General features: G+C 36.5%; 1 protein-coding gene across 2 annotated transcripts in view; it reads right to left on the bottom strand.

Moving 5' to 3' along the window:
• NCKAP1 (NCK associated protein 1) overlaps positions 1-13612 on the bottom strand; it is a 105779-nt gene that overhangs the window by 6487 nt on the left and 85680 nt on the right. For both annotated transcript variants that reach the window (XM_024979807.2, XM_024979808.2), the window contains 4 exons: positions 12517-12610; positions 8174-8256; positions 7671-7751; positions 2025-2118 (listed from right to left, as the gene is read on the bottom strand). In XM_024979807.2, the coding sequence (XP_024835575.1) occupies positions 2025-2118; positions 7671-7751; positions 8174-8256; positions 12517-12610 (352 nt within the window). The remainder of the gene's footprint in view (positions 1-2024; positions 2119-7670; positions 7752-8173; positions 8257-12516; positions 12611-13612) is intronic.

Genomic DNA, 13612 nt, shown 5'->3' with positions numbered 1-13612 from the left:
AGAAGACAGGAGGAACCAGTCATAAATGAATATAAGTAACACTGTCCTAACGTTTTAATTATTTATTGTAAAATAATTTATCTAAAACATTTATTGTATCCATATACTAAAATCTGTGTGTTATCCAGGTACTTCACTTATCTGGCACCTGAGAGTCACTCTACTAACTATATATAATTAAGAATTTAACATAAGACAAGAGTCAGAATATATTTGAAAAATCTAGCTGATTATGACTATTCACAATAGCCAAAACATGATATCGATCCAAATGTCCATCAACAGATGAGTGGATAAAGATATCCATCAATAGATGAAGGGAATACTACTCAGCCATAAAAAAGAACAAAACAATGCCAATTGCAGCAACATGGATGCAACTAGAAATTATCATACTAAATGAAGGAAGTCAGAAAGAGAAAGACAAACATCATATGATATCATGTGGAATATATACCATATAATATATGTGGAATCTAAAACATGGGATGGGCTTCCCTCGTGGCTCAATGGTAAAGAATCTGCCTGCAATGCAAGAAACCCAGGTTCGATCCTGGGGTCAGGAAGATCCCCTGGAGAAGGAAATGGCAACCCACTCCAGTATTCTTGCTGGAGAATTCCATGGACAGAGGAGCCTGACAGGCTACATACAGTTCATGGGGTCTCGAAAAATCAGACATGACTGAGCAACTAACACTTTCACTTTCAAACAACAAGGTCTTACCATAGCACAGGGAATTATATTCAATATCCTGTGATGAATCACAATGGAAAAGAATATTTATGTGTATAACTGAGTCAGCTTGCTGTACAGCAGACTGGCACAACACCGTAAATCAATTATATACACTTTAATAAAAATTTTTTTAAACCTGGATGATTATAAAAAATACAGCCCTGGTAAATCAAGCTAGTCTCAATAATTATCCATGTGACTATAATTAACATATTGCGTAAGTGATGAAACAAAACTAATGTCAAATCAAAAAAGAACTGATGAACTTAGTCAAACACCATGTTACATCCAAGGAAGTAGGGGAAGGCATTTTAGTACCAGAAACAGATGAAACATTTTACTTTGTGGAAAAAACTAGAATTCTGAGTAAGACATTTTAAAGGGCTGATCTTAAAATATTTTAAATATTTACATAATAATGCACAGACTTTCTATGGTAAGTAGCTCTAGTCCAATTAAAATAGGATATACTTTCATATTTTTTATACATTTAAAAAATTTACATATTACGGTTTCTTTTTTTGGCTATGCCACAGCTTGTAGGATAGTTCCTAACCACTGGACTGTCAGGGAACTCCCAAGACACCCTTTTCTAGACAACAGTGTTTCTATTAGATGATTTCCATCAGCAGACACTTATTTTCCCATCTGAAAAATATCCTTCCCTTGATTTTACTCTTGCCTCTAGCTACTACAGTTTTATTTCTTTGCTCCCCTTTATACAGTAAAACTCTGCAAGAGAGTTGTTTTATACTCATTATTTCTAATTTCTTTTCTCCTATTTTCTCTTCAGCCCTCTTTAGTGAGCTTTTTGCCTTTAGGACTCCACTGACACTGCTCTTGTCACACCTATTAATTCTACACAGCTGGCCATTTCCTTTCCACTCAAATGGAAGTGATTCTTTCCTGGTTTGTCTTCTCCTTCACACGCCCTTCCTTCTCAGTTTTTCTTTTGGTAGTTCCTCCTCTTCTCCCTGAACTCTTAAACATGAAGATGGCCCAGGACTCAGACTCTGATCCTCTTCACCTCTGCATACTAAATAGGCTTAATAACCTTATCCAGTCTTAATACTTAAATATCTAATCTCTGTGATGACGGTGCTATAACATAAGCTCCAGTAGACAAGGATCTTGGTATTTTCTGCACTGATATATTCCAACTACCAAAAAAATACACAAAAAAACTCACTGATATAAAGCAGACACTTGAACAGATAAGTATTACATCTATATTTGTGTTGCCCAGGTTATTTAATAAGACCACTACATAATTACTAATGTATTTTACCTGATTTTTGTGAGGAAAGAGCTACCACCAAGGCAGGATCAATCTCACAAGGCAATCCAGCAGCTGATGATAATTCATACACATTCATTGCAACCTAAAAAATATAAAAACTAGAGTAAGAAACATACCAACAAATTTCTGAGAAATCTCACTTTAGTAAGAAAAAATACAGAATGTTTAAATTCGAGTTGCCTATAAGAACACTCAATTCAGTCAGTTCCGTCGCTCAGTCATGTCCAGCTCTTTGCTATCCCATGACTCCCAGCACGCCAGGCCTCCATGTCCATCACCAACTCCCAGAGTTCACTCAAACTCATGTCCATCGAGTCAGTGATGCCATCCAGCCATCTCATCCTCTGTCGTCTCCTTCTCCTCCTGACCCCAATCCCTCCCAGCATGAGTCTTTTCCAGTGAGTCAACTCTTCACATGAGGTGGCCAAAGTATTGGAGTTTCAGATTTAGCATCAGTCCTTTCAATGAACACCCAGGACTGATCTGCTTTAGAATAGACTGGTTGGATCTCCTTGCAGTCCAAGGGACTCTCAAGAGTCTTCTCCAACACCACAGTTCAAAAGCATCAATTCTTTGACACTCAGCTTTCTTCACAGTCCAACTCTCACATCCATACATGACCACTGGAAAAACCATAGCCTTGACTGGATCTTTGTTGGCAAAGTAATGTTTCTGCTTTTGAATATGCTATCTAGGTTGGTCATAACCTTCCTTCCAAGGAGCAAGCGTCTTTCAATTTCATGGCTGCAAACACCATCTGTAGTGATTTTGGAGCCCCCCAAAATAAACTCTGACATTGCTTCCCCATCTATTTCCCATGAAGTGATGGGACCAGATGCCATGATCTTTCTTTTCTGAATGTTGAGCTTTAGGCCAACTTTTTCACTCTCCTCTTTCACTTTCATCAAGAGGCGCGTTAGTTCCTCTTCACTTTCTGCCATAAGGGTGGTGTCATCTGCATATCTGAGGTTATTGATATTTCTTCTGGCAATCTTGATTCCAGCTTGTGCTTCTTCCAGCCCAGTGTTTCTCATGATGTACTCTGCATAGAAGTTAAATAAGCAGGGTGACAATATACAGCCTTGACGTACTCCTTTTCCTATTTGGAACCAGTCTGTTGTTCCATGTCCAGTTCTAACTGTTGCTTCCTGACCTGCATACAGGTTTCTCAAGAGGCAGGTCAGGTGGTCTGGTATTCCCATCTCTTTCAGAATTTTCCACAGTTTATTGTGATCCACACAGTCAAAGGCTTTGGCATAGTCAATAAAGCGGAAATAGATGTTTTTCTGGAACTCTCTTCCTTTTTCCATAATCCAGCAGATGTTGGCAATTTGATCTCTGGTTCCTCTGCCTTTTCTAAAACCAGCTTGAACATCTGGAAGTTCACGGTTCACATACTGCTGAAGCCTGGCTTGGAGAATTACTTTACTAGCGTGTGAGATGAGTGCAATGGTGTGGTAGTTTGAGCGTTCTTTGGCATTGCCTTTCTTTGGGATTGGAATGAAAATTGACCTTTTCCAGTCCTGTGGCCACTGCTGAGTTTTCCAAATTTGCTGGCATATTGAGTGCAGCACTTTCACAGCATCATCTTCCAGGATTTGAAATAGTTCAACTGGAATTCAATCACCTCCACTAGCTTTGTTCATAGTGATGCTTTCTAAGGCCCACTTGACTTCACATTCCAGGATGTCTGGCTCTAGCTGAGTGATCACACCATCGTGATTATCTTGGTCATGAAGATCTTTTTTGTACAGTTCTCCTGTGTATTCTTGCCACCTCTTCTGAATATCTCCAGCTTCTGTTAAGTCCCTACCATTTCTGTCCTTTATTGAGCCCATCTTTGCATGAAATGTTCCCTTGGTATCTCTAATTTTCTTGAAGAGATCTCTAGTCTTTCCCATTCTGTTGTTTTCCTCTCTTTCTTTGCATTGATTGCTGAGGAAGGCTTTCTTATCTCTCCTTGCTATTCTTTGGAACTCTGCATTCAGATGCTTGTATCTTTCCTTTTCTCCTTTGCTTTTTGCTTCTCTTCTTTTCACAGCTATTTGTAAGGCCTCCTCAGACAGCCATTTTACTTTTTTGCATTTCTTTTCCATGGGGATGGTCTTGATCTCTGTCTCCTGTACAATGTTATGAACCTCTAGAGAATTTAAAAAACTTGGCTGAAGAAGGAACTATACAGTACAACGAACTACGGTGAACAGCTGACTTAGTACTGTGTATGTGTTGCTGATTATAACTTTATACTATCAGGCCAAACAAAACTTGTGTATTTGCAGTGACAAATTCCAATAGAATCATTCTAAACCTATTATTTTTCTTGGAAACATAGGTGTAAGAGCAAGATCAAGCCAAAAGGTATGAGAAAAAAAAATGAATCAAAATTAATGACCTTATGTTTATGTCCATACTTTAAAAATTACCATAGTTCAGTGCCTAATCATGTTGTATATCTAAATACAGTAAATTCTTTATTAAAATAATTTTTAAAGAAGTACTAATTTAAAACCGTATAAAGCAAGTTCTAATGACTAGTGTTTTTTGGTATCACATATGGATCTCAAGGATATTCTGACTGCTCAACATTTCAGTTCAGAAACTACCTAAACAGGATTGCTTTTGATATTACAACAGCTTTACAATCTAATATAAATTTAACTGTAAAAACCCAGCTATAATACAAGGTTGAATACATTTAATTTTACAATGAACAAACAAAAAGTTCTCTGATAATACTAAAAGGAAGAAAAGGAAGAAATGAATACTTGGGGATTCAGGAATATTTCTTAGGAGATGGCAATTGAATCAGGCTTTAAGATAAATAGATTTCAAAAGGCAGAAATATAAAAAGCCAGGATTTTCATGAAGAATAATTACAGAGCAAATCAGAAAATGTGAGAAGGTACACAGCAAAATTTGGTCATCTTACAGGATCCGGATGAGAAGAGGGGAAAAGTAACAAAGTGAGGCGAGCAAGAGAAGGATGGAACAAGTGATAAAAGCCTCAAAAATAAATTTGAGAAAACAGCTGAACACCAGACAAAAAGTTTAGAAATAACTTTTTAAAGTCAAGGCTTTTCAAACTACACAAAACAAAATAATCTTTCTGAAACATGAAGATAATAATCTTTAAGAAATAGTAATCTTTAAGAATAATAATCTTTAAGAAACATGAAAATTTAGAAAATATGGATAAAATAGCTCACTTACTAGATGTGTGTGCATGCATGTGTCCTGAGTCCCCTCAGTTGTGTCCAATTCTTTGTGACCCTATAGACCATAGCCCACCAGGGTTCTCTATCCATAGGCTTCTCCAAGCAAGAATTCTAGAATGGGTTGTCATGCTCTAGTCCAGGGGATCTTCCCAACCCAGGACTGAACCTGCGTTTCTTAGGTGGATTCTTCACACTAGCGCCACCTGGGAAGCCTGTTCTAGATGTGTAACCACTGGTAAATACTTGCTGTGATTCAGTCAGTGGCTGTATTTCGCTGCCAATAAATCTTCAAAATGAAGACTCATAAGGTTACTAACCTTTCTATTTAAAACAGGATATTAATTTAAAAATTATAACCCATAATTAACATCCTTTTATAAGACTTTTTAACATCAATTTTAAAAAGCTGAACTTAGCTTTATTTAAAACACAACAACTCTCATTTCATTGGTTTTTTCATTCTGCTTATGACCATGTATTGGAAAAGGAAATGGCAACCTACTCCAGTACTCTTGTCTGGAAAATCCCACGGACTGAGGAGCCTGGTAGGCTACAGTCCGTGGGGTGGCAAAGAGTCAGACATGACTGAGTGACTTCACTTCACTATGACCATGTATAAATAGCTATCAGTTTAAGGAAAAGGTGACTGACCTGCATCACCAAGAACGGCCTGGAGAGCATCAACCTGGGCCTCTGGTGATGATGGACAGTGAGAAGGTCCGGTGAGGCCAGCAGCATCCGTCTGTCCCGCCTGCCCAGTTTGCCCTCCGGCCACGGACGCGGTGGGGCGATGACCGGAAGCCCCTGGCTCCCTTCCCCTCCCCACTTCTTGTGTGTGTGTGTGGGGGGGGGGGGTGTCCACCTCTGCAACCCCTGCCCCTCTCCTGGACAGTCTGCCAACCACCCACTCCTCCCGGAGGAGGGACTGAGCTACTGTGCACCTCGAAGTGGGGGTTGGGATGAGGGTGAGCAATCCCTCCAGCCCTAGGGAGCTCAGGAAAATGTGTGCCTTCACTTAAGCTTTCATTTGAATACTGTGATCTGGTTTTTATTTCAAAATATAAAAAAGCAAACCCAACTACAATAGCCTTTTCACCCTTCTTACACTTTGTAACCTATCCCAGTCTTGCCTCATCGCTCCTGACAGCATTCTGTTACTCATACTCATTTCATTCATATTGTCTGTTTTTGTTTTTTTTTTTAAGAAACTTGACATCAACTTGTCTATCTTTTTCTACTGAGTATATATATTATATAAATTATACATACACACACACACATGTGTCAGGCTAACTCGTTTTAGTTTACTTTTTTCTCTGAAGCCCTGGAGTTCTACAAGAGAGATATTTTGAGACTGAAACATTGTGTGCCTGGACTAGGAAGATGCCCATTGGGTTTGTATTTCTTTTTCATTTTGGCTTCTTCCCAAACCCCATCCATCCGGTGTTTCCCACTTCACATTTCTGGCTCTTATTTTTCTTTTTCTCCTTGTTTCTAAGCATTTGAAGACCCAACCGTGCTCCTAAATCTTGACTTAATTTATATAGTACAAATGTGTGGGAGACATGAGAGTTGGACTGTGGTTTTTGTTTTTTTTTTTGGGGGGGGGTCTGTCTTGAGATGCAGATTGTGTCCTGAAAATGATGATTATATATGCAAAGCCTCCGTCCGCCCTGCCCTCCCTCTCTTCCACACTTCCCCACGAAAAAGTCACAGTGAGGCTTCCTGTAGGGAGCAGAGGGGCTGGAGCTGGCTTATAGAGGCCTGGGGCCCTGGTGTGAAGAGGAGGAGACTGAAATTCATGTCTTATGGCTATTCTGTTAATAAAACAGGTGTTGGTGGGTTTTTTAAAATTCTGTTTCTAAATAGAGGATTATACGCCTTTCTTTATTTTGATGGGGGTTGGGACTTGTGGCTTTAAAAAAAAAAAATCACTTCTGAGTAGGATGTATATTTTTCTGTTGGGGTTTTTTGTTTATTTTTTTAGAATCCTCCACAGCAACATGTGAGACCATGGAGTTAAAGAAACCCAGAGACCTTAATCAATTAATTGTACTGTTTGTGAATTTGTATAAATAATAACAAAGATCCTCTTAAAACATTTACATTCTTATAGTACAAGGTTAAACTGATATTTATATAATAAAAGAGGAAATATGACATATGTTTTTTGAAAAGAAAAAAAAGGTGACTGATATTAACCCATTTTACATTGCTAGAGGTGATCAAGGAAGACCGACTTTCAAAATGCCTATATAGTATTTTGGTGCTGAGCTTTCAAAGACGCATTTTCAAAGGCAAAAATGTTAACACATTACTCTAAACTTTATAATAGCTTAGGATTTACTAAATTTCACTTCATATATAAGTTAAATATGCCATTTTAGAAACCGTAAAATACAAATAGAAGTTTTACTACCTTCATATCAGTTTCCCTTGGAATGTGATCCTTGAAATCTTCAATTGAACTGACAAGAAAAGGAATGTGGTAGGATAAGACCTAGGCAGGAAAACAAGCAATTATTTCTTAAAGGCAATCTCTAAATTTATGAAATGTTACCACTCAACTACTTTCAGCTTTCAAACAATTATTTTACTGTCTATTTTCAGATGATTTTCTAATGTACCCATTAATGGAATGCATTTGATGGCAAATTGAGTATAGTCAAAATGGAAAATGCGTTAATGAAGAAAAAGTTGGAAAAGTAGCATAATATCCAGGCAAGTTGGATCTCCTGAATTATATCACCAAAACAAAAAATAGTAACTACGATTTCTATATGCTTTATTTCACATAAACTATGAAAACTGGAATTTTAGTTATAATACTGCCAACTATAAATGGTAAAAGTTACTTTTAATTTCTGAGAAATTAAAAAGGACTATTTGGCTATAGAATATGTACTTAAAATGGCTTCTTACGTCTCTGAGTGCTTCCTGTGCCAGTGATCGGAAGGATAAAATTACACCAATTATTGTCATCCTCTTCAAGACACTGTCAACAGCTAAGTGTGAAGGAAGGAGAAAAGAGAAGAGAGTGAATTGGATTCTTTCTTAACCTTGGAAAAACTCTTTGTCATAAAAGCCCATGACAAAAGGCACAATTAAAAACAATTTGAGTACAACAAATGATTAAAAAGGCAAAGGTATTGAAAGTTGATATTAAAACTAAGGAAATTACTGTTTACTTTCAGTGGAGTACACTGTTCTTTAAAATGGCTTAGATGGTTCATCAGAATCTTGAAATAATCCTGTAAGTAGCCTCCTGTATAATCCTATCACAGTAATCGTAGAGGTGGGAGGGAGGAGAAGAAAGACTAGGGAAAGAAAAAGCTGCTGTATCAGAGTGGATCCTTAAAATCAAATGGCCCTGGAACTAGGAGATGCTACATGTTGAGGTCCCGAGTCCAGAAACAAAAAATAATTATGTAGATCATAAGCAATAAGACCAGGTTTCTGAAGACTATGAATGGATTTGATCATTTACATTTTGGTTAGAGAACATTATTCTGAAGTTTATTACCATTATATTCAAAATTAAAACTTGGTTAAATAAAATCAAGGGAAATTAGGATTAGAAGGATAAATACCTTCATTTTTAAAAAGCCAACATTTATTGAATTACTCCTCATACACAAGGCACTATACTATGTAATAAGAAAGCAGATACAAGTAGAACAATAACCTAGACCTTAAGTAACAATTTAAAGGCACTGTCAAGAAAACTAAGAAAACAGAATCCTATTTATATGAAACATATATACACACACACATATTTGTATATATATAACAAATTGCTAGACAGATGTATAGAGAAACTGTTAACTGCAGTTATACTTTTGAGCAGTAGGAATGAATTATTTTGTTTTGACTTCCTACCTCCTGTGGGGTTTGTTTAAATCTTTACCATAAGCATCTTTTATTACTACACATGAAAAAGCATAAAATAAACCAAAATGTGATGACAATCAAAATAGCAGTGTTAACAAAACAATGTAAGTCACAAATACAAATTCCACATGAGCAAAGTCCTATTAATCTTTTTATCTATAGGACTCAGCAGAGTGCCTAAGACCCAGAACACAAGAGGATGTTTAATGAAATAATTAGTCAAGAAATGAGACTAGGAAGTTGTTACTATCCAGAAAAGATGAAAGAAAGAGAGTAAAAGAAAAGATTCTCTAAGAATATGTCATCCAATTTATGGGCATTCAGGAAGAGTGAGAACAAAGGGGCATGCCAGTCTAAAAAAACAGGACAGGAAACCCAGAAAAAAGAATACAGAGAATAAGGCAAGCAATCAGAAAATAAGTAGTGTGATACAATCATATACTTCCCAAAGGATGTTACCCAGAATTTAACAAAGTTTGCAAAGACTGCATCTATAAAGTCCTCTTAAATATGCACAATAACATATTAAAAGTTCTGAGAAACTTCACAGTAAGAAATCTTGTTTAATTTAGTTTCAATAAATAAAATAAATTTGTTCAAGTCACACAGAAATTCTGAAAAACTCAAAAGTTAATTGCAGACTGCCTCCCAATTCAGAGCTTTTTTGGTGGGGGGGGCCACAGTGTGTGGCTCGTGAGATCTTAGTTCCTCCACCAAGAACTGAACCAGGGCCACAGTGGTGAAAGGACCTAACCACTAGACCATCAGGGAACTTCCCAGAGCTACTTTTAATAAATTACATAGCTTTCTCTTTTTAAGGGTATTTAAAAGAATATGTTAGCTGACTATGAAAATCAAACTGCTACAAAAGTACATCAATTTAGCACAAAGGTAAAAACGAGATTAGAGACAGAAGAGTATTCTGGAAAATAGTTCAACTCAAAGAGTAGCTTTCTCTATCCCCTAAGTAGATCACTCTTTAGCAGGCCTTTTATTTTTCCAAATCACAAAAAATATTTTGTTTCATTTCAACAAATAGGAGAGTTAAAAGTAATAGTAAACATGAATTGGACCTGCAGTGGGTTAGTTGCCTCTAACCAGATGATATAGTCAGAATGTTGTTTATTAGTATGAAATTCAGGCCAGTAAGGCCAGTTGGGTAGTCAAATGAGTATTTAAAAAACAAAGAAACATGAAAAATAAAAATAATAAGGATAAAGTAAAGCATACTAGAAAATATAAGTATACAGTAGACCAATGAAGAAAAGAGATCAGATAGGGATTTAAATAATAGTATTCATTCACACTCCTCTTCTGTATAATGCTACCAAGTCAATCTTTTTTGTTTTAAAATTTTCATTTCCTAAAGTTCCCAAGAGTAAACCTGACTTTTCCTCCTTTCAGTGTACAGCTCTAGGAAAAACTTTTAACATGTGTAGATCTACTTATCATCATCACCACAGTGACAACGTTTCATCACCTCCAAAACTTCTTTTGCTGCTTTCCCTCTAAAGCTATGGCAAAGGCTGATCTGCTGTAAAAGGCAACCTGAAATGTAGTTTAGTGGGACGTTTTTTTGCTTTTATTTACTTTTGGCTGCTCTGGGTTTTCATTATCGTGCATGGACTTTATATCTAGTTGCGACGAGTGGTGGCAACTCTTTGCTGAGGTGCTTGGGCTTCTCATTGCCGTGGTTTCTTTTGTTGGGAAGCACTTGCTCCAGGCATGCGGGCTTCAGAAGTTACAGAGTGTGGGCTTAGGAGTTGTGGCTCACAGGCTCCAGCGCACTGGCTCAATAGCTGCAGTGTATGGGCCTAGTTGCTCTATGGTATGTGGGCCCTTCCTCCCAGACCAGGGATCAAACCATGTCCCTGCATTGGCAGGTAGATTCTTAAATCACTGGACCACCAGGGAAGTTCCTGTAGTTTAGTTTTATATTAATTTTAATTAAATAAGTTTGCATTTTTAAAAGCAAGATAAGCTAGCCTAAAAAAGTGATTCTCTAAGTCATTTTATAGTTTTATAAAATTTGATATAGCTGCAAAACACTTAAAAGAAAAATATCAAAGGGGAAGTACATAAACTCTATCCATGTCTTTAATTTACTTCAGGATTATCTTTTATTTGGGAAAATAAACTCTCTGGTTTTCTCAAATATAGAAAGTATTTTATTCAGGATTTCACTAAGTCTTTAAAGTTGGAAAGGCTTTTAAATTGAATCAATAGGAAGTGTGACTTTTAGTTTTTAATTATAACTCTGAGTTCAAGGACAAAAAGCAGATGAAATTAACTGAAGTGGATCTAAAATAGTTAACTGGATAAACATACTTTAATAAACACTTAAGATTCACTGTTATTTCACAATATATCTCGAACAAAGAATCAGTATCAGGAAGATATGTAAAAAAATTTTTTAAGTTGGAGGCTCAGGTTTTCATGCAATGAATCCTAGGTTAGCAATACAAAGGAACAAGTTACTGATTCACATAACAAAGAGAGGTGAATCTCAACAAAATACACAAAAGAGTATACACTGTTTATACAACAGAACAGGCAATCTTAATTTATCATTTCTATGGTGATAGAAATGAGATCAGTCATTGTCAAGGGGTATGAAACTGACTACAAGGAATCATGAGTTTTCTGAGGTGAAGAGACTGTTCTTCCATGGGGCTGCAAAGAGTTGGACATGACTCAGCGACTGAACTGACTGACTGACAGACTGACGTACATCTTGACTGTGGTAATGGTTATGTGGATTTATGGCGGTGGTGGTTTAGTTGCTAAGTCGTGTCCAACTCCTGCAACCTTATGGACTGTAGTCTGCCAGGCTCCACTGTCCATGTGGATTCTCTAGGCAAGAATACTGGAGTGGGTTGCCAGTTCCTTCTCCAGGGGATCTTCTCAATCCAGGAATTGAACCCAGATCTCCTGCATTGCAGGTAGATTCTTTACCAACTGAGCTATGAGGGAAGCCCATGTGGATGTATACATCTGTCAAAAACCATCACACTCGTTCACTAAAATGCACATTTTACTTATACAAGCTATATCTCAATAATGCTGATTTTTAGAAAGTTACAGACCCAAAAGTTCAATCTCCTTTGGTCTAAATTAATGTAGATTAACTTATTTAATGGGTTCATGAGTTAACTGATAATGATATCAAATATTTAATATGTGATACTAAGAGTATGGTAAAAAAAAATTATGAAACAGATAAGCCATTCACTTAAAAGATCCTTTCACTGCTAAAATGTTCTAGTGAAGAATGCTTTTCATAACTTACTACTTGTATTTACATCTGAGCAAAAACTAATAAAGACTGAGTTTCAGGATCTTCTTAATTCTTATAAAAAGCATGAGTTACCCACACGATAATCTTTTAAAGAGGGCAGCCATCTGGTCGGGTTTGTCAAAGCTGGTCCGCATTTGTGTTAGCACATCAACATTCTCCACCACAAGTTTCTGAGAAAAAAAAAAAAAACAAGAAAAGAAAGATCTTAGGTCAGGCACAGACTTCCTTATGGTTGATGAGACAAGAACATGCTTGGTAATTACAACTGGCAAGTAGAAAAAACGATATAGAAAATCCAGATGCTCTATGCTTTGTTTTTATTATTTTCATTAAAAGAATCTTAAAATTAAATAAAATTAATGTTTTCCTTCAGCTTGCAAATTCAAAAGGGAGGAGTTCAGGAAAAAGCAATAAAGATAAGGAGTAGGATAAAGGATTATCTTATGCTTAGACACAGTACAGCACCTACAATAAAAAGCAGACACCAAAGTGGATATAGAAAGCAATAAATTCCAACCAAAACAAAAAGAACTTGCTAAAGTTAAAGCTGGCTAAAGATAGCCTAGAGCTCATCACTGGATGATATACATAAAAACAGAGGGAGAAAACCATAGGGGTAGGGTACCACTTCATAAAAATTATAAACAGAGTAAAGTTTCCCAGCACTAAACAGAAATGTCAACATCTACCTCCTCTTCCAAGACCACTGAGAAACGGGAAGAGAGGGAAGGGAGTGAAGGATAGCTAATTAAGAAAAGTACAACTCTAATATTAAAGAATTCTTTTCTTAAAAGCAGTACTGGAAAAAGTAATTTCATTTAAAAATTATAACTAAAACAAATATAATTAACTTTATTCTGGCAGAAATAATGGATCTGTATATTTGGAAAGCCTGGATATGTCAACTCAGCAGGTCTAGGTTTGGAGATGTTGCAAGCATACTGTTAAAATGCCACAGGAATTGTGTTAAAAACCAATGGCCGATGATAAGAGATTTAAGGGAAGCATAAAAAGACTATATGGAAAATCTATAAAAATAATTTTTCTTATACCAGTATGAATTTTATGTTACACTTTGGATTATTTTTGCTTTTACTCATATTCAGATGATCAGTTCCAGTCACAACTGTTTGCTAAATTCAACCTCTACAGTGTCTAATTAGAGACACTGC

Source organism: Bos taurus, chromosome 2, assembly GCF_002263795.3.
Source record: "Bos taurus isolate L1 Dominette 01449 registration number 42190680 breed Hereford chromosome 2, ARS-UCD2.0, whole genome shotgun sequence".
NCBI lineage: Eukaryota > Metazoa > Chordata > Mammalia > Artiodactyla > Bovidae > Bos > Bos taurus.
The sequence above is the reverse complement of the archived record's forward strand: the minus strand, read 5'-3'. Positions and strand labels throughout refer to the sequence as shown.